This window comes from Dendrobates tinctorius, unplaced genomic scaffold (assembly GCF_039654945.1).
Source record: "Dendrobates tinctorius isolate UK_male_01 unplaced genomic scaffold, ASM3965494v1 ptg000259l, whole genome shotgun sequence".
Taxonomy (NCBI): Eukaryota; Metazoa; Chordata; class Amphibia; order Anura; family Dendrobatidae; genus Dendrobates; species Dendrobates tinctorius.
The window spans coordinates 1,464,117-1,490,356 of NW_027361926.1; the positions used below are offsets into that span (position 1 = coordinate 1,464,117).

Here is a 26,240-nt window from a genome sequence, read left to right on the forward strand (position 1 = left end):
AGGAGGTAATTTTGCCCTCGTTTTGTTCGAAACCCAAATCCCAGGGAGAGGAAACCTTCCATTGTTTAGATGTCAGATGTTGCCTGCTTCAATATATAGAAGCCTCAAAACCATGGCGACAGTCTTCAGCCCTTTTTGTCTCCTTTCAGGGGACAAACAGGGGTAAAAAAGCTTCAAAGTCAACGATTGCACGATGGCTTCGTATGGGTATTGCACTAGCTTACTCTTCTTCAAACCAGACTCCCCCACTGGGTGTAACGGCTCACTCTGCAAGAGCCATAGCCACGTCCTGGGCTGAAAGGGCAAATGCTTCAGTTGAGCAGATCTGTAAGGCAGCAGTATGGTCATCACCATCCACTTTCTTCCGACACCATAGACTAGACCTAGGGCCCTCAAATCTGGCCTTGAGAAAAGTGTTGTCTGCTGTTGTCCCACCCTAGGAGTCTATTCTATCTTTCCTCTCATGTGCGGTGCTGTCATGGGGAAGGGAAAAAATGATAATTACTTACTGGTAATTTGATTTTCCAGAGCCATGACAGCACCGCATAGGGCGGGAACAATCTTGGTGATGGTTGTGTGGTGCACCAGAGGTTTTTAAAAATTATATCTGGATGTGTAAATATATGTATATATAGACATGTATTTAAAGGGAAAGGGGAATATTAGTAGCGCTGTCATATAAAATGTATGTAAACTAATAAGGCGGTTACCTTGCATACTCTGAAACAAACTGAGGGGAGAGGTGCCGCCCCCCTTCTTTTGTCTCTGCTACAGGTTTCCTGTTTCCTGGGGGCGGGTACCTTCTCATGTGCGGTGCTGTCATGGCTCTGGAAAATCAAATTACCGGTAAGTAATTATCATTTTTCCTACACAACTGCTTTCTGAACAACTCTCTTAATCTGTTGGCCTCACTGAATCCTGGATTCAGGATTCTGACACTGTCTCTCCTGCTGCCATTTCCTACGGTGGCTTACAATTCTCTCATTCCCCGAGACCCACAAACAGACATGGTGGTGGAGTCGGCATACTCCTGTCCCCACAATCCACTTTCCAGGTCATTCCCCCAGTTCCATCACTCTCATTCCCTTGTTTTGAGGTCCACACCATCAGGTTGTTCCGTCCCCTCTCCTTCAGAGTAGCGGTCATATACCGGCCCCCAGGCTCACCCACCCACTTCCTTGACCACTTTTCAGCCTGGCTGCCGCACTTCATGATGTCCTCAGAACTTCCAACCCTTATCCTGGGAGACTTCAACATCCCCATTAATAACCCTATTTCCACATCTGCATCCCAGCTTCTATCACTAGCCACCTCTCTAGGCCTTTCACAGCTTTCAACCTCTGAGACACACAAGGACGGTAACACCCTTGATCTGGTCTTCGTCCGGCTCTGTTCAATCTCCCACCTAAATAACTCACCGCTTCCACTCTCTGACCACAACATTCTCTCCTTCACGCTCACAAATCCTCACCCACCCCAGCTCACTCCTACCTACCACACATTCAGAAATCTACAAGCCATTAACCCTCTGACACTTTTTCAGATTCCCTACACTCATCACTGTCCCCAATCTCCTCTTTTTCCTCTCCTAATCTGGCTGTTCATCACTACAACGACACTCTTAGAAGCACCCTTGACCAAGTAGCTCCTGTTGTGAGTTCATTTTCCCCTTCATTACTGAGGCCCGAGGAACTCCCTCTTCTGGTAAAGAAAGGTAGTGAGCCTGATTGTCAAACACCTGAGGCTGATGATTGTGACTGGCTGAGTGGAGTTACGGACTGGATATAATGCTGCCGACGCCCTTCTGCCCTGTGGGTGATTTCTCTGTGGGATCCTTGGAGACCAGTCTGAATTCCTGCTCCTCCAAAGCTAAGTTTGCTGCTCGGCCTTTTGCTTTTGTGCTTTGACTTTGTTTTTGCTTTGTTTTTCTGGATTTCTGCCATTCCCTGCTGGGGTGTGCTGAATTCATTTAGCTCTGTCTTCTGAAAATACCTGAGTGCTGATTCAGTTTTTGAAGCCTAGCTGATTCAGGGCCTTTTTCATATCAGTTGGTTGGCTTATGTCTTTGATAGGGTTTTGGCAGATTGCAGACAGCAGCCTTCCTGTCCTTTCCTGTCTAGGTAGTTTTGGGGCCCCGTCTTTGCTCAGTCTATCTTTCTGTCTGTGTTAGTATTTTCATCTTGCTTCACGGTCATTATATGTTGGGGGCTGCCTATTGCTTTGGGGTCTGCTCTGGGGCAGTTTAGATTTCCCCTTTCTTTCCTTAGGCCTATGTATTTCTCCGGCTGTGATCGAGGGGTCTAGGGCATCGTAGGAACCCCCCACGGCTACTGCTAGTTGTGTTGATAGGTTCAGGGGTCTGCAATCTGATAGTTGCCAACTTCTCTGGTTTTCTGGACTTAGCTTGTATTTCTGCTTTTGCCTCCTACGGTGACTCATTCATAACAAGCTCTCCTCACCCTCAGAACCTCCAAGCACAGAGTAAAACAGCCCTGGCTCACATCGCAAACTCAACTTCTCCAGCGATGCTCTAGGAGTGCTGAACGCCTATGGAGAAAAACCCGCACACCAGAAGACTTCATCCACTTCAAATTTATGTTAAGAACCTATAACGCTGCCCTTCACCTCGCCAAACAGACCTACTTCACCACACTGATCTCCTCACTAGCCAACAACCCCAAAAAACTTTTTGACACTTTTCACTCCCTCCTCAGGCCAAAAGCACAAGCCCCTATCACAGACATTTGTGCTGATGACCTGGCCTCCCACTTTACAGAAAAAATAGATAATATCCGTAAGGAAATCTGCTCCCAACCACCAAGTGCTGTGACTCCCATCCCTTCCTGCATCTCCCCTGGCTCACTTTCCACATTTGATCCCATCACAGAAGAAGAAGTCTTCAGACTCCTCTCTTCTCGTCTGACTACATGCACTACCGACCCCATTCCCTCACATCTCCTCCTGTCTCCAGTCGTCACAACCCACCTAACTACAATCTTTAATCTCTACCTCTCCTCGGGCATTTTCCCATCCTTCTTCAAACACGCCTTCGTTTCACGATTACTAAAGGAACCCTATCTCGACCCATCCTGCACAAACAACTACAGACCAGTCTCCAATCTCCCCTTCATCTCTAAACTTTTGGAGCGCCTAGTTTACTCCCCCCTTACCAGTTTCCTCTCCACTCACTCCCTTCTAGACCCTTCACAGTCCGGCTTCCGCCCCTTACATTCGACAGAAACTGCACTCATCAAAGTGACCAATGACCTTCTGACAGCAAAACTTAACGGTGACCACTCTCCGCTCATTCTTCTTGACGTATCTGCAGCTTTCGATACTGTTGACCACCACCTTCTACTCTCTAGGCTCCAGTCACTAGGCATTAAGGACACTCCTCTCTCCTGGTTCTCTTCCTATCTCTCTGACCACTCCTTCAGTGTTTTGTTCTCTGGCTCCACATCATCCTCTCTTCCTCTTGCAGTCGGGGTACCTCAGGGCTCACTCCTTGGCCCCCTCCTCTTCTCTCTCTACACAGCCCCAATTGGACAGACCATCAGCAGATTTGGCTTTCGGTACCATCTTTATGCTGATGACACGAGACTATATACGTCTTCCCCTGACCTTACCCCCGCTGTACTACAGAACGCCAGTGACTGTCCGCAGTCTCCAACATCTTGTCCGTTCTCTATCTGAAACTCAACCTCTCCAAAACTGCACTTTTTCTGCTCCCGCCGTCTCCTAACCTCCCTAAATCTGACATTTCCCTCTCCATGGGTGGTACCACAATAATACCCCGGCAGCAGGCACGCTGTCTGGGTGTTATGTTTGACACCAATCTCTCCTTCACATCCCATATACAATCTCTTGCCCGCTCTTGTCGCTTACACCTAAAGAACGTCTCTAGAATCTGCCCTTTTCTCACGATGGAAAAAAAAAAAAACCCTCACTGTAGCATTGATCCACTCGCGCCTGGATTACTGCAACACTCTATTAATTGGCCTCCCCGTCACTCGACTATCCCCTCTCCAGTCCATACTTAATGCAGCAGCCAGGGTCATCTATCTGACTAATCGGTACTCGGACGCGTCCGCTCTTCACCAGTCCTTCCATTGGCTGCCCATTCATTATAGGATCCAATTCAAAGTACTTGTTCTCACCCACAAAGCTCTCCACAGTGCGGCACCCCCTACATCTCCTCCCTCATTTCTATCGGCCTAACCGACTGCTGCGCTCTGCAGACGACTTTCGACTAACCTCTGCACTAATCCGTACCTCTCACTCCCGACTCCAAGACTTCTCCCGCACAGGGCCAAGCCTCTGGAATGCTCTACCCCAAGAAATCAGGACTATCCACAATTTGCATAGTTTCAGGTGCTCCCTCAAAACACATTTGTTCAGAGCGGCCTATCACGTTCACTAATCAGTCATTCTATGTGTAAGTGTGTGTGTGTGTAGCATTCACTATCTCCATCCATCCCTCACTCCTTCAAGATGGCTGGACCTTCATTGTAAATACACCATTGTAAATACACCCCTGTACTCTGTCTCCCCCACCTCATTGTAGATTGTAAGCTCTCACCAGCATCTATTAGATGTGCTGATTCTTGCACTTTGCCTCAGCTCTTCCTGATTGCTTTTGTGCAGTGGCAATTGGGGTAATCTGTTTGTAAAAAATCACGGCTGACATCAGGGTTAGTAATAGAGGTGTCTATGAAACACCCCAATGAATACTGTAAGTAAAAAATGTCAGGGTCCTGTCAGCGCCGGCGTGCAGCCTCCGCTGAGCAGGGACTCGCCCGCACTGTAGGGGGCCCGTGGTCAGGTACAGCCGGAAAGTACAAACAGGACCTGGGGACGCTGAAGTTTAGCAAGCAGTGAAGGACCTACGGTCATGTGACTGCAAGGGGCAGGGCTTAGCGTCCTGCTTCCAGAGATGGCAGGACACTAAACAGAAATACTCAGTCAGGCAAAACGGAGGTCATACACAGAGATAGCAGTAAAGTACCAGGGATGAGACAGAACGCAGAGTCGGGGCCAAGCAGGGGTCAAAACCAAACAGACAAAGAAGGTACCAAGCAGAATCCAACTAGCAATATCCAGAGAACAGACCGAGTCGTACACAGAGTATCAAGCAACCAGAACACAGCACAAACACACTCAGGGATCACCACACTATGCCAAGGGCGAAAGTATAACTGACAGGGATGGGAGCTTCGTGACGCTATAAGCTTTCCCACAACCAATGAGAGGCCACCATAATAAGTCCAAAACATTAACCCCAGAAGTGCAGGTCCACCAGCACTGGTATCATGACAGTACCTCCCTCTCAATGGGGGGCCTCTGGACCACCAGGCTTGCCCGGGTACCTAGCATGGAAAGCCTGAACCAGGCAATCCGCATGCATCAACCGGGCCAGCACCCAGGACCTGTCCTCCGGCCCCATACCCCTTCCAATGAGCAAGGTACTGTACTGACCGCCGTACCAACCTGGAATCTACGATGTGACCAATCTCATATTCCACATGTCCCTCAACCGAATCCGGAGGAGCAGCGGACTCGGATTCTCCCTGGACTGCTTCAAAAGGTTTCAGTAGAGATCTATGGAAGACGTTAGGGATCTTGAAAGAGGGTGGAAGGCACAGCCTGTACGCTACTGGGTTGATTTTTTTTTCCACAATCTTGTACGGGCCAATGAATTTGGGGCCCAACTTGGCTGACGGAATCTTTAACTTAATGTTTCGCATGGAGAGCCAAACTTTCTCTCCAACCTGAAACATGGGACCAGGTAATCATTTCCTGTCCGCGAAAAACTTATACCTGCCTTGAGACCTAGATATACGCCGCTGGACTTCTGCTGGAAACACCCCAAATCTAGACGAGAAAACTCACCAAAATGAGGACTGAACCCATAGTTGATCAAGAAAGGGGACATACCAGTGGATTGACTCACCCGACTATTGAAGGCAAATTCAGCCAATGGCAGTATATCACACAAGTGATTTTGTCTACCAGAAGTCAGACATCTGAAAATCTGTTCCAGAGACCGATTAGTGCGTTCCGTCTGACCATTACTCTCGGGATGGTACGCAGACGAAAAGGACAGAGATATCCCTAATTTTTTGCAGAAAGCACGCCAAAACTTAGCCACAAACTGCACACCACGATCAGACACCACATTCAGGGGTACCCCATGCAAGCGGACCACATGCTGCACAAACAACCTGGATAAGGTCTCAGCAGAAGGTAATGCGGACAGGGGCACAAAATGAGCCTGCTTTGAAAATCTGTCCACCACTACCCATACCACCGTATTACCCCTGGAAGAGGGAAGATTGGTAATAAAATCCATGGACAGGTGGGTCCATGGTCTTTCGGGAACTGCCAAGGGCATCAGCTCTCCAGCCGGACGGCTATGAGAGCATTTAGAACGAGCGCAGACCCCACAACCAGAAATGAATTTCTTTATATCAGAACCAAGGGTAGGCCACCAGAAGATCCTAGCCACCGCCAGTCGTGTGGCTGATATGCCAGGGTGAGCACACAGCTTGGATTCATGGAACTCTTGCAAGAGTTTAAGGCGAAGTTGCTCTGGGACAAACAACTTGCCCCCTGGCTTGGCCGCAGGAGCCAGCGACTGGGCCCCCTCAATTTCCCGTTCCAATTCAGACGAGATCCCTGCTAACACCACCCCAGGGTGCAGAATGGAGGACGGTGGCTCAGGGGCAGACACAGGATGAAAACTGCGAGATAAGGCGTCAGCCTTGACATTCTTTGACCATGGACGGAATGTAATAGTAAACTGGAAACGAGAAAAAAAAAGCGACCAACGGGCCTGTCTGGGCGTTAGTTTTTTAGCAGACTCAATGCATGACAAATTTTTGTGATCAGTGATCACAGTAACCGGGTGACTGGCCCCCTCCAAAAAGTGCCTCCACTCCTCAAACGCCAACTTGACCGCAAGAAGCTCTCTATTGCCTACATCATAATTTCTTTCAGCAGCAGAGAACTTCCTGGAAAAGAAAGCACATGGCCTGAGGTTGGTAAGAGTGGCAGGCCGTTGGGACAACACTGCCCCCACCTCGGAGGCATCCACCTCCACCTCAAATGGTTTGGACGGATCTGGCTGTACCAACACAGGAGCAGACATAAAACATTTTTTCAGAGTCACAAAGGCCTCTTTTGCGAGCGAGGACCAATTTCTCACATCCGCACCTTTGCATGTTAGATCCGTGAGTGGTTTGACCACCTGCAAAAACCCCCGGATAAATTTGCGGTAATAATTGGCGAACCCCAAGAAGCGCTGAAGACCCTTAAGATCTCTGGGTTGCACCCAATCCGCAATGGCCTGCACCTTCTTGGGGTCCATGCGAAAACCCTCAGAGGATACAATTAATCCCAAAAAAGACAATTCTTGAACACAAAATACACATTTCTCCAATTTGGCAAACAGATGATTTTCTCTCAGTCTTTGGAGAACAGTTCGTTCCAGATGAGAATGCCTGTCAGAGGAGTATATCAAAATATCATCTAAGTAGATAACAACAAAACGACCAGTGAGATCTGAGAATTCCATGTTGATGAAATTCTGAAATATGGCAGGGGCATTGGTAAGACCAAACGGCATGACTAAATTTTCTAACAGTCCCTCGGACGTGAGGAACGCAGTTTTCCATTCATCCCCCTCTTGGACCCTTATCAAATTATATGACCCCCGAAGATCCAGTTTGGAGAACCATTTTGCCCCTGATAGTTGGTTACACAAGTCGGGAATCAACGGAAGGGGGGACGTATTCAGTACAGTAATCTGACTAAGCTCCCGAAAATCGAGACAGGGACATAACCTGCCATCTTTTTTCTTTACAAAAAAGAAACCTGCCGCCACAGGTGAGACTGAAGGATGTATGTGTCCCTTGCACAGACTTTCAGCAATGTAGTCCTTCATAGCCAAGCGCTCAGGACCGGATAAATTAAACAGACGGGCTTTAGTTAATTTAGCCCCCGGGACCAGCTCGATAGCGCAGTCAAAGGGTCTATGTGGCAGTAATGTCTCGGCCTCGCTTTCAGAGAATACATCTTCGAAGTCCTTCAGGCATTCCGGAATACCTTCCAGCCCGACAGATGATACAGACACAGATTTAACAGGTTCAACCAGTAGTGCAGATTTATCACACAACTTAAAATCATTAAACCCCCATTGAACAATCTCCCCCGTTTTCCAGTTAATAACTGGGTTATGGCGTTGTAACCAGGGCATGCCCAATACCAACCCTGCAGGTAGATTGTCCAGAACCAAACAACTTAGGTTTTCCCCATGAGTAGCGCCCACTCTGAGCGAAAACAAGTCAGACACAAAGAGAATTCCCTCCTTAGTGAGGGGAGAGGAGTCAATGGCCACCACCTTGATCGGAACCTTGAGCCTAACTGTCCCTATCTTGCAGCGTGTGACCAATTGGGAGTCAATGAGATTAATCGATGATCCGCAGTCCACAAAGGCTGTAGAGGGAAAAGAACTACCGTCCACAAACAGTTCCACATGAAGTAAAACCTTAGAAAACGAGGAAAAGGGTACCTGAGGGTCTGAGTAGTCTCCCCGCTGACTACCCAGACCTAGTCATTTCCCGCCGACTGGGTCGAAGACGGGCAATCAGGACACTCCCTTTTCCAATGTCCCGTTTTACCGCAGTAAAAGCATAACTGCTTGTCCTTCCGGCATTTCCTCTCTGTATCCTTCAGGGAGAGGACGCCTACATCCATGAGCTCAGGGGCAGTCTCTTTTCCACTGGGGAACAATGGAGTCTCCACCTGCATCACCCCTCTTGCCCACAGCCTGAGGTCCATCCGGACGGCCTGGGTCATGGCGTCCTCGAGAGACTTAGGTGGGGGATGTAACGCCAAGGCATCCTGCAGCCGCTCGGACAAGCCTCTGCGAAAGAGACCTCGAAGCGCAGCGTCGCCCCAAGAGATCTCTGCAGCCCAGCGGCGAAATTCAGTACAAAACCACTCAGCCAAGTGTTTCCCCTGACAGACGCTCATCACCATGTCCTATGGCAATCGCACTCGGTCAGGCTCATCATAAATGTGCCCAAGGGCCTCAAAGAATGCATTCACAGACACTCTCAGGGGCAGTGGGAGGAAGGGAGAAAGCCCAACCTTGTGGGGACCCTGTTAATAAGGACATAATGACCCCAACCTTCTGACTTTCGTCCCCAGAGGAGCGTGGCCTCAAACTAAAAAAGTTTTGCAACCCTAAATGAAGATCCTGAACTCCTTTTTGTTCTCAGTAAAGAAGTCAGGCAGTTTAACAGGTGGTTCCGGGGACACCAGAACAACATCCCTCGCCCCAGCCCCCGGAGACCCAGAAGATAAAGCCTCTCGCACTGTCTCAGAAACCTGCTGCTGAGAACGAGCCAGAGCTTGCTGCTCCAGAGATAAACCCTGAAACATCTGACTCAGACTTTTCATCTGGTCAGCCAGAGACTGTATGGGATCCATAACTCTGCATAAAAACCCCCCAAAAAACTTAATGGTCAGTTATAATGTCAGGGTCATGTCAGCACCTGCGTGCAGCCTCCGCTGAGCAGGGACTCACCCGCACTGTAGGGGGGCCTGGGGTCAGGTACAGCTGGAAAGTACAAACAGGACCTGGGGACGCTGAAGTTTAGCAAGCAGTGAAGGACCTACGGTCATGTGACTGCAAGGGGCAGGGCTTAGCGTCCTGCTTCCAGAGATGGCAGGACACTAAACAGAAATACTCAGTCAGGCAAAACCGAGGTCATACACAGAGATAGCAGTAAAGTACCAGGGATGAGACAGAACGGAGAGTCGGGGCCAAGCAGGGGTCAAAACCAAACAGACAAAGAAGGTACCAAGCAGAATCCAACAAGCAATATCCAGAGAACAGACCGAGTCGTACACAGAGTATCAAGCAACCAGAACACAGCACAAACACACTCAGGGGTCACCACACTATGCCAAGGGCGAAAGTATAACTGACAGGGATGGGAGCTTCCTGAGGCTATAAGAAGCTTTCCCAGAACCAATGAGAGGCCACCATAATATGTCCCAGGTGTGCAGGTAAGAGTCTGCACTGAGATCAAAACAGAGCTTTGCCTGTCACCATGGAATCGGTGGATGGTTCCCCATTAACTTCTGGACCAGTAGACCGGGAAACGGTGCTCCTGGAGTGTGAGGTGGAACCATACAATCAGGAAACCCTTTCATTTATGCTAATATCTTCTCCTCATTTTCCTATAATTTTAGGAATTCCCTGGCTACGGTCGCAAAATCCAAACATCAATTGGGAAACCAAGGAGATATCCTTCCCCTCGAAGGGTAGTCCTACCATCTGTCCAACGGTCACGGTTCCAGTTACCTGGGACGTGGAAGAGGCAATACAGGTACCTACTCTCCCTCTGGTTTTCCAGGAATTCGTGGATGTTTGTGACAAAAGGAAGGCAGACCAACTTCCACCACATAGACCATATGACTGCCCCATAGAATTGCTTCCAGGGGCAGCGATCCCTTTCGGCCATGTTTACCCGCAGGCAGCTCCAGAACTAAAAACATTACGAGAGTATATAGATGAGAACCTAGCCAAGTGGTTTATCCGACCATCCTCTTCACCAGTGGGAGCCCCCATATTCTTTGTAAAGAAGAAAGATTGGACTCTAAGACCTTGCATTGACTACCGGGAGCTAAATAAGGTAACCATTCGTAACAGGTACCCGTTGCCGCTAATTCCTGAAATGTTGGAAAGAGTTCGTCAAGCCAAGATGTTTAAGCCAAGAGATAATCATTTATACATTAAACTCGAAAAATGTGAGTTTCATTGCCCGAAATTTAATTTCTGGGCTATATTATTTCTCCCCAGGGATTGAACATGGAATCCAGCAAGATCCAGGCGATCATAGACTGGCCGGTACCAGGAAACATCAAAGAGGTACAACGATTTATTGGTTTTGCTAATTTTTATAGACGTTTTATCTGGAATTTTTCGGAAATTGTCCGTCCCATCACTCTCCTTACTAAGAATGGGAAGACGTTTGTATGGTCTTCGCAAGCCCAGGAAGCCTTTGACCGCCTCAAGGTTTGTTTTACCACGGTTATTTAGCCTGCTAGATCTAGTATTAAAACACTCACGGAGACCTGGTCCTTTAGCCAACTGGGATTTAGATTTCTCACAAAGAGCAGGCTAAATCCAAGTTGACAGAAGGACCTGGTCATGGATGTAACGGGTGCAATGTATTCTACACCCTGAAATCAGTGTGAAAATTTAGCCTGCTTGATGTAGTATTAAAACACTCACAGGGACTTGTTCCTTTAGCCAACTGGGATTTAGCTTTCTCACAAAGAGATGGCTAAATCCAAGTTGGCAGAAGGACCTGGTCCTTTAGCCTGCTAGATCTAGTATTAAACACTCACAGGGACCTAGTCCTTTAGCCTGCTAGGTCAAGTCTTAAAAGACTCACAGGGACCTGGTCCTTTAGCCAACTGGGATTTAGCTTTCTCACAGAGAGCAGGCTAAATCAAAGTTAGCAGAAGGACCTGGTCCTTTAGCCTGCTAGGTCTAGTACTAAAACAATCACAGGGATCTGGGTCCTTTAGCCGACTGTGTCAGTATTCCGGGTTTTCTAAATCACCTTGTGAATGAATTTGCCCTTTGTCAAGATGGAGGTTGCTGTTCTTGTGTGCTCTACTTCCTGTTCATTTGTATAAAACCCGGCTCAGGTGCTGCCTTCCTTGCTGGAGTATTCTGCTTCCTTCAGCTGTGCTGCTTGTTTCTTAGTGTGCTTCTGCTGTGGCTCTGGACATTCCCTGTTCTCTGTAGGGAAAGCTGCACTCATCTTTGGAACTTAACCCTTGGTTCACATTGTCTGGTAAGAACTGTGTTCCTGAACTATATGTTGTTCTTAACCCTTCACTCTCCCCAATGAGAGCAGTCGGAACTGTCACCAACCGTATGCTTTAATGTGAACCTGTTCCTGGACTCACCTGTGTTCAAGCCGCTCCTGGGATCAACTTGTAAATCAGCTTTTGGACTGTCCTGTGCTTTTGCTCGTCTGGGATTTACCTATAGACTTGTTCTGGACTTCCCTGTGCTTGCTACATACCGGGATTGGACTCTCTCTGCATCACTACGTTGTGAACTGTGCCACGTCACCTGAGTGTTACACTCAACTTTGGATCACATTTTTATGAGGACTCTGTCTTAGGAACTTTACTGAATTGCTATATAGCTTTAGGACTTGTCTCATTTCAGGTTATCAGCATATTGTTTTTGGGTGTCACTGCTGTTATAAAAATACACTATTTGCACTAAAGTAACCCGCTTCTGTCTGATCATTGCCCCACGCTATCAGAATCCTCGAGTTCCTACAATAGTATTACAGGCTGGCACTTAGCTTTCTCACAGAGAGCAGGCTAAATCCAAGTTGGCAGAATGACCTGGTTCTTTAGCCTGCTAGGTCTAGTACTAAAACAACCACAGGGATCTGGTCCTTTAGCCCAGTGGTCCCCAACCTTTTTTGCACCAGGGACCGGTTTCAAGCAAGACCATTCTTCCATGGCCCGGCAGGGCGGGGATGGAGGTGTGGCAGGGGCGGGGCTTTGGTCATAAGGGGGCGGGGCTATGGACACGGTTGTAGTGTAGCAGTGCATACTTATAATTAAATAACATTTATAATGTGACTCAACTCACCATAGGTTTTGAATAAGTGCTCCATCACCCCCTTCTCCCCATCATTGCCTTCACCCCATCACTCCCTTCTCCCCATCACTCCCTTCTCCCCATCACTCCCTTCTCCCCATCACTCCCTTCTCCCCATCACTCCCTTCTCCCCATCACTCCCTTCACCCCATCACTCCCTTCTCCCCATCATTGCCTTCACCCCATCACTCCCTTCTCCCCATCATTGCCTTCACCCCATCCCTCCCTTCTCCCCATCATTGCCTTGACCCCATCACTCCCTTCTCCCCATCATTGCCTTGACCCCATCACTCCCTTCACCCCATCACTGCCTTCTCCCCATCATTGCCTTCACCCCATCACTCCCTTCTCCCCATCATTGCCTTCACCCCATCACTGCCATCTCTCCATCATTGCCTTCACCCCATCACTCCCTTCTCCCCATCATTGCCTTCACCCCATCACTCCCTTCTCCCCATCATTGCCTTCACCCCATCACTCCCTTCTCCCCATCATTGCCTTCACCCCATCACTGCCATCTCTCCATCATTGCCTTCACCCCCTTCTCCCCATCATTGCCTTCACCCCATCACTCCCTTCTCCCCATCATTGCCTTCACCCCATCACTGCCATCTCTCCATCATTGCCTTCACCCCATCACTCCCTTCTCCCCATCATTGCCTTCACCCCATCACTCCCCTCTCCCCATCATTGCCTTCACCACATCACTCCCTTCTCCCCATCATTGCCTTCACCCCATCACTCCCCTCTCCCCATCATTGCCTTCACCCCATCACTCCCTTCTCCCCATCATTTCCTTCACCCCATCACTCCCTTCTCCCCATCATTGCCTTCACCCCATCACTGCCATCTCTCCATCATTGCCTTCTCCCCATCACTCCCTTCTCCCCATCATTGCCTTCACCCCATCACTCCCTTCTCCCCATCATTGCCTTCACCCCATCACTGCCATCTCTCCATCATTGCCTTCACCCCATCACTCCCTTCTCCCCATCATTGCCTTCACCCCATCACTCCCCTCTCCCCATCATTGCCTTCACCCCATCACTCCCTTCAACCCATCACTGCCATCTCTCCATCATTGCCTTCACCCCATCACTCCCCTCTCCCCATCACTGCTGTCTCTCCATCACTCCCCTCATGGCCTTCTCCTCATGTCCCCATCTCCTCCAGGGCCAGGCTACACAAACACAGACCAACACACACATACATACACACAGACAGACATACACAACACACACACACACATTATACATACACACAGACACCACCTCTCTCCTCTCACCTGCCCGCCGCCCGCGCTTCCTCGCTCTGACACAGCGGCCGCACTCCTCTCTGTGTCAGTCAGAGACAGGAAGCGCGGGCGGCGGGCAGGAAGCTGGACGGGTCCTTGCAGCTCCGCTCCTGCTATTAGCCCTTACAGGCAGCGGAGCTGCTTGGATCGCTCCCTGGCCGCCGCTAGAACTGCTGCGCGCCGCCCCAGCCCCCGCTACGCCACTGACCACCCCTGGCTCCCCTTGTGTCCGCGGACCGGCAAGGGCAATGCAGCGGCCCGGTGTTGGGCCGCGGACCGGCGGTTGGGGACCCCTGCTTTAGCCGACTGGCACTTAGCTTTCTCACAGAGAGCAGGCTAAATCCAAGTTGGCAGAATGACCTGGACCTTTAGCCGATTGGGATTTAGATTTCTCACAGAGAGCCGGCTAAATCCATGTTGGCAGAAGGACCTGGTCTTTTAGCCTGCTAGATCTAGTTTTATAAAAAAACGGATCTGCCATTTTTTCCCCATAGACTTGCATTAGTGGTGGATTTTGACTGATGGTCGTCCGTCACATCCGTTTTTTTGACGGATCCGTTTGAATTTTAGCATCCGCCGGCTGGAGTAGACGGACAATGTAACGTTTTTTTCTGTCTCTCTCGATCGGTTCCTTTAAATTTCATGCACTTAGCGGCTGCAGCGGATCCGTCCAAGAGACGGATCCGGTGGCATACGTTTGTTGCAAAACGGAAACGGATCAGTTTTTTCACACTTTGGCGGTTTGCAACTGACGACAAACAACTGAAGTGTGAAACAGGCCTTAATGAGAGAAAAAATTGAAATGCCATAATTACGTATTTTTTGGTCGCTGCAACATTGCAGTGAAATGAAATAAGAGGTGATCAAAACATGGTATCCGCGCCAAAATGGTATCAATAAGAACGTCCCGCCAAACTAAAAAAAAAAAAACCCAATGGCGATGTGGATGGAAAAATAAAGTTATGGGAAGGAAAAAATGAAAAAAACAGAAAATCGCCCAAGGGTTAAAAACTCCTCGGTGCATGCATGAAAAAAAAATCTGTGGTGTGTGATCTAGAAAAATGATCACCAGTAAATAAAATGGGATGCGGATGAGATTGGCGCAGAGTTTTGTACACACTGGAAGTATAAATGTCACCCATAAATAAATGTGTAATCAGATGTCAGATCTAGTCTGCAGCTCAGTATTACTGCAAACACTGACATGACCGGATTCCTATCTATATACAATAAGTGTCCTTCTGTCTCCTGGGATTCAGCATTCTTATATAGAGCAGGCTAAATCCAAGTCAGCTAAAGGACCTGGTCCCTCCGCCAACTAGGAAACAGCCGATTCTGTGTGAGAAAGCGAAATCCCAGTGCACAGAAGGACCAGGGCCAAGAGACGACTTGGATTTAGCCACAACCATATCTGTATACACTGGGCGGATCATGTCTGGTGGGGCCGCCGGTGCAGATCAGCATCGAGTATTCCGCAGAGAAGCAGGTGCAGGAGGTGGGGCTGGATGGCTCGGAGACGTACGTGCAGCCGCTGTCTATGTCACAGAACCTGGCCCGTCTGGCGCAGAGAATAGACTTCGGCCAGGACTCTGATGAAGAGGGGATCGGAGATGGACTCCTTCCCCGGGAGAACGACTGGGGGGAGCAGACGGAGGTGGAGGAGGAAGGTGAGTGCGCTGAGATCAGGCGATGTGATCGGGCAGGTGACTCCCTCCCAGTGGTTTAACTGCAAAGTTATGGGCTCCGATGCGAACTTTCAAATGGGGCTCCCCATGCCAAAATACATATGCGTCTCCGCTCCGTACCGCCCGCGCGTCTCCGCTCCGTACCGCCCGCGCGTCTCCGCTCCGTACCCCTCGCGCCCGCGCGTCTCCGCTCCGTGCCCCTCGCGCCCGCGCGTCTCCGCTCCGTGCCCCTCGCGCCCGCGCGTCTCCGCTCCGTACCCCTCGCAACCGCGCGTCTCCGCTCCGTACCCCTCGCAACCGCGCGTCTCCGCTCCGCAGTATATTGTGTAGTTAGCGACCTCCAATGATCAGGATCGCGCCACTTACATGCTTCTGTCCGTCATTGACAGCGGTGCCTACACTGTGTGCAGTGGCCTCCGCTGCTAAGCCTGATCCATGTACCAGCTCCATACGTGCACGGTGGATGACAGGAAGGGTTTAAATCGGTGCGCTTCATTGTAAGTGACTGCGTATTTAGCTGCAGCATCTTCCCAGCAGAGGAGCGGCCGCCCCTGATCTCAGAATCCATGAGTGTTTTTTCTTGAACCCATCACCTCATTCATTCTGCCCGCACCACTTGGCGCAGATCCCAGCAGCCGGGTCGGAGCCGGGTGTATTCATTCATCTCTGACCGGCTCCAGTGTTTCAGGCAAAATATAGTGATCAGATCGGGTCGAGGCCTATAGGCAGAGAGCAGTACTGGTCCAGCTGATGGGCAGGTGTCTCGCTATAGAAGAGTCCTGCTAATAACGGACTAGAGCAATGAGGGAAGAAGCCGGACCCTTTCATAAGTGATATGTTCCCTGAAATGCTGGAGATTTTCAGAGATATACCCGGGTGCGATTGTGCAGCCCGGCTCTGAGTTACACTGCCCGCTTATTGGGCACCATGAATCAGGTGAGAGGTTCCCTTTTCAGTGGTCGCTGTTATTGTTACAAATGATATAAATCGCTGTACATGGGGCCGCCACACCTCGTGTGGGGGAAGCTGGGGAGGCACAATGGCTGAATAGCAGGCGCAAATGATTGATGAAAGAGGGGGAGACACAAAGCGCAAATAGAGTCTTTTCCCACAAAACAGGTGAAGGAGGCGCCAAGAAAACTGCTCACCTGATGGTGCTGAATACAGGCCTGCAAAGATGTTGGCTGCTGCAGATCCACAGGCCGGTCACCGACCCTATGAAATAATATACTGGGTAGAAGATGTGGATTACAACCGCGCTGCCAGGACAACAAAGTTCCAAAGGATCGGTAACATTATACAGTGGTTTATTCAACGTGTGTCAGGATTCCAAAGAGCCCTTCTTCAGGACTTACCACATACAACATCAGATGTGCAAGAATCAATATAAGGGGGAATTACCCAGTGTATTAAAAAGAGTTTACCATGGCTAGAACATGCAAATGCATTCACTGTGAGCAGAATAAAGGCAAGTGTGAGACAGACGCCCTTTAGTGGCACCAATAATCGATCACCTGTAAAGTGGCCTGGAGAGCAGGGACCCTGACGCACGTTCCTGCAGGCAGACACAGAATAAGCCTATTCACCACTACAGTGGCCCCTGGGGCACCCTTACCTGCTTTGGGGTCAGGGGCTCCTGGGATACAGGATCCAGGTGTGTGTACCTCTCGTCTTTCACCACGGTCTGCACATCGTACACACACACATCTCGTCAGTGAGCCTCGAAGATGGCTTCGCACAGAGTCCCACGGCCAGAGCGATGGCTGGAATCTGACCAGACCTTACGGGGGGAGGACGGCCATAATTAGTGCAGCAGAAATCACAGTTAACCATTTCATCCAGAACACACGAATACAACGGGACTCATCTGACTCATTAACGTGTGATACCAATATGCTGCCATAGCGCAAGAGGCCGACGTTACCGCTTGTCCCAACTGTCGATCAGGCAGAAATCTGGGACGTGTGGCAGCGGTATGATAATGAAGACCAACGGTGACACAACTCCTTTAATGAGCAGCTGTAATCGCATCCCTCAGTGAGCCGACAGTCAGTCCTATCACACCCAAGAAACATTGAAGCATTTTTTCTTTCCCTAGAGTGGGTGGTGAGTTCAGTATGCAGGGGAAGAAGTGGCTCAGCAGTGGAGAAAGCAGCAGATTTACTACCTTGTTTTTCTATAGTCACCTGTACAGCGATTTATATCATTTGTAGCAATAACAGCGACCACTGAAAAGGGAACCTCTCACCTGATTCATGGTGCCCAATAAGCGGGCAGTGTAACTCAGAGCCGGGCTGCACAATCGCACCCGGGTATATCTCTGAAAATCTCCAGCATTTCAGGGAACATATCACTTATGAAAGGGTCCGGCTTCTTCCCTCATTGCTCTCGTCCGTTATTAGCAGGCCTCTTCTATAGCGAGACACCTGCCAATCAGCTGGACCAGTACTGCTCTCTGCCTATAGGCCTCCACCCGATCTGATCACTATATTTTGCCTGAAACACTGGAGCCGGTCAGAGATGAATGAATACACCCGGCTCCGACCCGGCTGCTGGGATCTGCGCCAAGTGGTGTGGGCAGAATGAATGAGGTGATGGGTTCAAGAAAAAACACCCATGGATTCTGAGATCGGGGGCGGCCGCTCCTCTGCTGGGAAGATGCTGCAGCTAAATACGCAGTCACTTACAATGGAGCCCACCGATTTAACCCCTTCCTGTCATCCACCGTGCACGTATGGAGCTGGTACATGGATCAGGCTTAGGAGCGGAGGCCACTGCACACAGTGTAGGCACCGCTGTCAATGACGGACAGAAGCATGTAAGTGGCGCGATCCTGATCATTGGAGGTCGCTAACTACACAATAGGGTACGGAGCGGAGACGCGCGGGTGCGAGGGGCGCGGGGCGGAGACGCGCGGGTGCGAGGGGCGCGGAGCGGAGAGGCGCGGGTGCGAGGGGCGCGGGGCGGAGACGCGCGGGTGCGAGGGGCGCGGGGCGGAGACGCGCGGGTGCGAGGGGTGCGGTCTGCTCTGCTCCGTGGAGGAAGAGGCGCCGCCCCCTCTGATCACATGGGCATGACGTCACCACAGGTCCTTTAGCCTCTACTATACAGATATCAGCGCTGTGTAAGGAAGAATCGGCGCCCACTGCTGACATCACAGTCATGTTACCGGCGCGTAGTGACGTCACAAGACCACGCGAGCGCCAGTGTCCCCCTCTGACTGCTAGTGTACCACGTGATCTGAATGGGGTATATATACCCCCTGCGTAGCGCGCTAACCGCTATTTCCTCAGGGCAGCACAAGGGAAGGGAGGGAAAGGGGAGCAGCAGGAGTGTAACCGCGTAATGGCGCCGAAGTGAAAGGAAATTGAGGCACGAAATCTAATAGCACTCAATGACCGCGGCCTTTTAGTGAGACGCTGCACCCATTGCACAAGGGAAAGGAGGGAAAGGGGAGCAGCGGGCGTGTAACCGCGTAATGGCGCCGAAGTGAAAGGAAATTGAGGCCCGAAATCTAATAGCACTCGATGACCGCGGCCTTTTAGTGAGACGCTGCGCCCATTGCACAAGGGAAGGGAGGGAAAGCGGAGCAGCGGGCGTGTAACCGCGTAATGGCGCCGAAGTGAAAGGAAATTGAGGCCCGAAATCTAATAGCACTCAATGACCGCGGCCTTTTAGTGAGACGCTGCGCCCATTGCACAAGGGAAGGGAGGGAAAGCGGAGCAGCGGGCGTGTAACCGCGTAATGGCGCCGAAGTGAAAGGAAATTGAGGCCCGAAATCTAATAGCACTCGATGACCGTGGCCTTTTAGTGAGACGCTGCGCCCATTGCACAAGGGAAGGGAGGGAAAGGGGAGCAGCGGGCGTGTAACCGCGTAATGGCGCCGAAGTGACAGGAAATTGAGGCACGAAATCTAATAGCACTCAATGACCGTGGCCTTTTAGTGAGACGCTGCGCCCATTGCACAAGGGAAAGGAGGGAAAGGGGAGCAGCGGGCGTGTAACCGCGTAATGGCGCCGAAGTGAAAGGAAATTGAGGCACGAAATCTAATAGCACTCAATGACCGTGGCCTTTTAGTGAGACGCTGCGCCCATTGCACAAGGGAAGGGAGGGAAAGGGGAGCAGCGGGCGTGTAACCGCGTAATGGCGCCGAAGTGACAGGAAATTGAGGCACGAAATCTAATAGCACTCAATGACCGTGGCCTTTTAGTGAGACGCTGCACCCATTGCACAAGGTAAGGGAGGAAAAGGAGAGCAGCGGGCGTGTAACCGCGTAATGGCGCCGAAGTGACAGGAAATTGAGTCACGAAATCTAATAGCACTCTATGACCGTGGCCTTTTACTGAGACGCTGCGCCCATTGCACAGGGGAAGGGAGGGAAAGGGGAGCAGCAGGCGTGTAATGGCGCCGAGGTGACAGGAAATTGAGGCAGGAAATCTAATAGCACTCAATGACCGCGGCCTTTTAGTGAGACGCTGCGCCCATTGCACAAGAGAAGGGAGGGAAAGGGGAGCAGCGGGGGTGTAACCGCGTAATGGCGCCGAAGTGACAGGAAATTGAGGCCCGAAATCTAATAGCACTCAATGACCGAGGCCTTTTAGTGAGACGCTGCGCCCATTGCACAAGGGAAGGGAGGGAAAGGAGAGCAGCGGACGTGTAACCGCGTAATGACACCAAAGTGACAGGAAATTGAGGCCCGAAATCTAATAGCACTCAATGACCGCGGCCTTTTAGTGAGACGCTGCGCCCATTGCACAAGGGAAGGGAGGGAAAGGGAAGCAGCGGGCGTGTAACCGCGTAATGACACCAAAGTGACAGGAAATTGAGGCCCGAAATTTAATAGCACTCAATGACCGCGGCCTATTAGTGAGACGCTGCGCCCATTGCACAAGGGAAGGGTGGGAAAGGGGAGCAGCGGGCGTGTAACCGCGTAATGACACCAAAGTGACAGGAAATTGAGGCCTGAAATCTAATAGCACTCAATGACCGTGGCCTTTTAGTGAGACGCTGCGCCCAATGCACAAGGGAAGAGAGGGAAAGGAGAGCAGCGGGCGTTTAACCGCGTAATGACGCCGAGGTGACAGGAAATTGAGGCACGAAATTTAATAGCACTCTATGACCGTGGCCTTTTAGTGAGACGCTGCACCCATTACACAAGAGAAGGGAGGGAAAGGGGAGCAGCGGGCGTGTAACCGCGTAATGGCACCGAAGTGACAGAAAATTGAGGCACGAAATCTAATAGCACTCAATGACCGTGGCCTTTTAGTGAGATGCTGCGCCCATTGCACAAGGGAAGGGAGGGAAAGGGGAGCAGCGGGCGTGTAACCACGTAATGACGCCGAGGTGACAGGAAATTGAGACACGAAATCTAATAGCACTCAATGACCGTGGCCTTTTAGTGAGACGCTGCGCCCATTGCACAAGGGAAGGGAGGGAAAGGGGAGCAGCGGGCGTGTAACCGCGTAATGACGCCGAGGTGACAGGAAATTGAGGCACGAAATCTAATAGCACTCAATGACCGAGGCCTTTTAGTGAGACGCTGCGCCCATTGCACAAGGGAAGGGAGGGAAAGGAGAGCAGCGGACGTGTAACCGCGTAATGACACCGAAGTGACAGGAAATTGAGGCCCGAAATCTAATAGCACTCAATGACCGCGGCCTTTTAGTGAGACGCTGCGCCCATTGCACAAGGGAAGGGAGGGAAAGGGAAGCAGCGGGCGTGTAACCGCGTAATGACACCAAAGTGACAGGAAATTGAGGCCCGAAATTTAATAGCACTCAATGACCGCGGCCTATTAGTGAGACGCTGCGCCCATTGCACAAGGGAAGGGTGGGAAAGGGGAGCAGCGGGCGTGTAACCGCGTAATGACACCAAAGTGACAGGAAATTGAGGCCCGAAATCTAATAGCACTCAATGACCGTGGCCTTTTAGTGAGACGCTGCGCCCAATGCACAAGGGAAGAGAGGGAAAGGGGAGCAACGGGCGTTTAACCGCGTAATGACGCCGAGGTGACAGGAAATTGAGGCACGAAAATTAATAGCACTCTATGACCGTGGCCTTTTAGTGAGACGCTGCACCCATTACACAAGGGAAGGGTGGGAAAGGGGAGCAGCGGGCGTGTAACCGCGTAATGGCACCGAAGTGACAGAAAATTGAGGCACGAAATCTAATAGCACTCAATGACCGTGGCCTTTTAGTGAGATGCTGCGCCCATTACACAAGAGAAGGGAGGGAAAGGGGAGCAACGGGCGTTTAACCGCGTAATGACGCCGAGGTGACAGGAAATTGAGGCACGAAAATTAATAGCACTCTATGACCGTGGCCTTTTAGTGAGACGCTGCACCCATTACACAAGGGAAGGGTGGGAAAGGGGAGCAGCGGGCGTGTAACCGCGTAATGGCACCGAAGTGACAGAAAATTGAGGCACGAAATCTAATAGCACTCAATGACCGTGGCCTTTTAGTGAGATGCTGCGCCCATTACACAAGAGAAGGGAGGGAAAGGAGAGCAGCGGGCGTTTAACCGCGTAATGACGCCGAGGTGACAGGAAATTGAGGCACGAAAATTAATAGCACTCTATGACCGTGGCCTTTTAGTGAGACGCTGCACCCATTACACAAGGGAAGGGTGGGAAAGGGGAGCAGCGGGCGTGTAACCGCGTAATGGCACCGAAGTGACAGAAAATTGAGGCACGAAATCTAATAGCACTCAATGACCGTGGCCTTTTAGTGAGATGCTGCGCCCATTACACAAGAGAAGGGAGGGAAAGGGGAGCAGCGGGCGTGTAACCACGTAATGACGCCGAGGTGACAGGAAATTGAGACACGAAATCTAATAGCACTCAATGACCGTGGCCTTTTAGTGAGACGCTGCGCCCATTGCACAAGGGAAGGGAGGGAAAGGGGAGCAGCGGGCGTGTAACCGCGTAATGACGCCGAGGTGACAGGAAATTGAGGCACGAAATCTAATAGCACTCTATGACCGTGACCATTTAGTGAGGCGCTGCGCCCATTGCACAAGATAAGGGAGGGAAAGGGGAGCAGCGGGCGTGTAACCGCGTAATGGCGCCGAGGTGACAGGAAATTTAGGCAGGAAATGTAATAGCACTCAATGACCGTGGCCATTTAGTGAGGCGCTGCGCCCATTGCACAAGGGAAGGGAGGGAAAGGGGAGCAGCGGGTGTGTAACCGCGTAATGGCGCCGAAGTGACAGGAAATTGAGGCAGAAAATCTAATAGCACTCTATGACCGTGGCCTTTTAGTGAGACGCTGCGCCCATTGCACAAGAGAAGGGAGGGAAAGGGGAGCAGCGGGGGTGTAACCGCGTAATGGCGCCGAAGTGACAGGAAATTGAGGCCCGAAATCTAATAGAACTCAATGACCGCGGCCTTTTAGTGAGACGCTGCGCCCATTGCACAAGGGAAGGGTGGGAAAGGGGAGCAGCGGGCGTGTAACCGAGTAATGACACCGAAGTGACAGGAAATTGAGGCACGAAATCTAATAGCACTCTATGACCGTGACCATTTAGTGAGGCGCTGCGCCCATTGCACAAGATAAGGGAGGGAAAGGGGAGCAGCGGGCGTGTAACCGCGTAATGGCGCCGAGGTGACAGGAAATTTAGGCAGGAAATCTAATAGCACTCAATGACCGTGGCCATTTAGTGAGGCGCTGCGCCCATTGCACAAGGGAAGGGAGGGAAAGGGGAGCAGCGGGTGTGTAACCGCGTAATGGCGCCGAGGTGACAGGAAATTGAGGCAGAAAATCTAATAGCACTCTATGACCGTGGCCTTTTAGTGAGACGCTGCGCCCATTGCACAAGAGAAGGGAGGGAAAGGGGAGCAGCGGGCGTGTAACCGAGTAATGACACCGAAGTGACAGGAAATTGAGGCCCGAAATCTAATAGTACTCAATGACCGCGGCCTATTAGTGAGACGCTGCGCCCATTGCACAAGGGAAGGGAGGAAAAGGGGAGCAACGGGCGTGTAACCGCGTAATGACACCGAAGTGACAGGAAATTGAGGCTCGAAATCTAATAGCACTCGATGACCACGGCCTATTAGTGAGACGCTGCGCCCATTGCACAAGGGAAGGGAGGAAAAGTGGAGCAGCGGGCGTGTAACCGCGTAATGGCGCCGAAGTGACAGGAAATTGAGGCCTGAAATCTAATAGCACTCAATGACCTTGGCCTTTTAGTGAGACGCTGCGCCCATTGCACAAGGGAAGAGAGGGAAAGGAGAGCAGCGGGCGTTTAACCGCGTAATGACGCAGAGGTGACAGGAAATTGAGGCACAAAATTTAATAGGACTCAATGACCGTGGCCTTTTAGTGAGACGCTGCGCCCATTGCACAAGGGAAGGGAGGGAAAGGGGAGCAGCGGGCGTGTAACCGCGTAATGGCACCGAAGTGACAGAAAATTGAGGCAGGAAATCTAATAGCACTCAATGACCGTGGCCTTTTAGTGAGACGCTGCGCCCATTACACAAGGGAAGGGAGGGAAAGGGGAGCAGCGGGTGTGTAACCGCGTAATGGCGCCGAGGTGACAGGAAATTGAGGCAGAAAATCTAATAGCACTCAATGACCGTGGCCTTTTAGTGAGACGCTGCGCCCATTGCACAAGAGAAGGGAGGGAAAGGGGAGCAGCGGGCGTGTAACCGCGTAATGACACCGAAGTGACAGGAAATTGAGGCACGAAATCTAATAGCACTCAATGACCGCGGCCTTTTAGTGAGACGCTGCGCCCATTGCACAAGGGAAGGGAGGGAAAGGGGAGCAGCGGGCGTGTAACCGCGTAATGGCGCCGAAGTGACTGGAAATTGAGGCCTGAAATCTAATAGCACTCAATGACCGTGGCCTTTTAGTGAGACGCTGCGCCCATTGCACAAGGGAAGAGAGGGAAAGGAGAGAAGCGGGCGTTTAACCGCGTAATGACGCCGAGGTGACAGGAAATTGAGGCACAAAATTTAATAGCACTCAATGACCGCGGCCTTTTAGTGAGACGCTGCGCCCATTGCACAAGGGAAGGGAGGGAAAGGGGAGCAGCGGGCATGTAACCGCGTAATGGCACCGAAGTGACAGAAAATTGAGGCACGAAATCTAATAGCACTCAATGACCGTGGCCTTTTAGTGAGACGCTGCGCCCATTACACAAGGGAAGGGAGGGAAAGGGGAGCAGCGGGCGTGTAACCGCGTATTGACGCCGAAGTGACAGGAAATTGAGGCACGAAATTTAATAGGACTCAATGACCGCGGCCTTTTAGTGAGACGCTGCGCCCATTGCACAAGGGAAGGGAGGGAAAGGGGAGCAGCGGGAATGTAACCGCGTAATGGCACCGAAGTGACAGAAAATTGAGGCACGAAATCTAATAGCACTCAATGACCGTGGCCTTTTAGTGAGACGCTGCGCCCATTACACAAGGGAAGGGAGGGAAAGGGGAGCAGCGGGCGTGTAACCGCGTAATGGCGCCGAGGTGACAGGAAATTGAGGCAGGAAATCTAATAGCACTCAATGACCGTGGCCATTTAGTGAGGCGCTGCGCCCATTGCACAAGGGAAGGGAGGGAAAGGGGAGCAGCGGATGTGTAACCGCGTAATGGCGCCGAGGTGACAGGAAATTGAGGCAGGAAATCTAATAGCACTCAATGACCGTGGCCTATTAGTGAGACGCTGCGCCCATTACACAAGGGAATGGAGGGAAAGGGGAGCAGCGGGCGTGTAACCACGTAATGGCACCGAGGTGACAGGAAATTGAGGCAGGAAATCTAATAGCACTCAATGACCGCGGCCTATTAGTGAGACGCTGCGCCCATTGCACAAGGGAAGGGAGGGAAAGGGGAGCAGCGGGCGTGTAACCGCGTAATGACACCGAAGTGACAGGAAATTGAGGCCCGAAATCTAATAGCACTCAATGACCGTGGCCTTTTAGTGAGACGCTGCGCCCATTGCACAAGGGAAGGGAGGGAAAGGGGAGCAGCGGGCGTGTGACTGCGTAATGGCGCTGAAGTGACAGGAAATTGAGGCCCGAAATCTAATAGCACTCAATGACCGCGGCCTTTTAGTGAGACGCTGCGCCCATTGCACAAGTGAAGGGAGGGAAAGGGGAGCAGCGGGCGTGTAACCGCGTAATGACACCGAAGTGACAGGAAATTGAGGCCCGAAATCTAATAGCACTCTATGACCGCAGCCTTTTAGTGAGACGCTGCGCCCATTGCACAAGGGAAGGGAGGGAAAGGGGAGCAGCGGGCGTGTGACTGCGTAATGGCGCTGAAGTGACAGGAAATTGAGGCCCGAAATCTAATAGCACTCAATGACCGCGGCCTTTTAGTGAGACGCTGCGCCCATTGCACAAGTGAAGGGAGGGAAAGGGGAGCAGCCGGCGTGTAACCGTGTAATGGCGCCGAGGTGACAGGAAATTGAGGCAGGAAATCTAATATCACTCAATGACCGCGGCCTTTTAGTGAGACGCTGCGCCCATTGCACAAGTGAAGGGAGGGTAAGGGGAGCAGCGGGCGTGTAACCGTGTAATGGCACCGAGGTGACAGGAAATTGAGGCACGAAAT

The 26,240-nt window shown here is 51.2% G+C and overlaps 1 protein-coding gene across 4 annotated transcripts in view; it reads left to right on the forward strand.

Moving 5' to 3' along the window:
• Nucleotides 1–12,320, forward strand: part of LOC141069347 (uncharacterized) — a 33,242-nt gene extending 20,922 nt beyond the window's left edge. For 2 of the 4 annotated variants that reach the window (XM_073558826.1, XM_073558825.1), the window contains exon 4: nt 10,871–12,320. In XM_073558826.1, the coding sequence (XP_073414927.1) occupies nt 10,871–11,110 (240 nt within the window). In that variant the 3' untranslated portion in view covers nt 11,111–12,320. Of the gene's footprint in view, nt 1–10,260 lie in introns of all 4 variants that reach the window. The other 2 variants (XM_073558827.1, XR_012226554.1) reach the window with 2 other exon arrangements.
• Nucleotides 12,321–26,240: the final 13,920 nt, after the last annotated feature.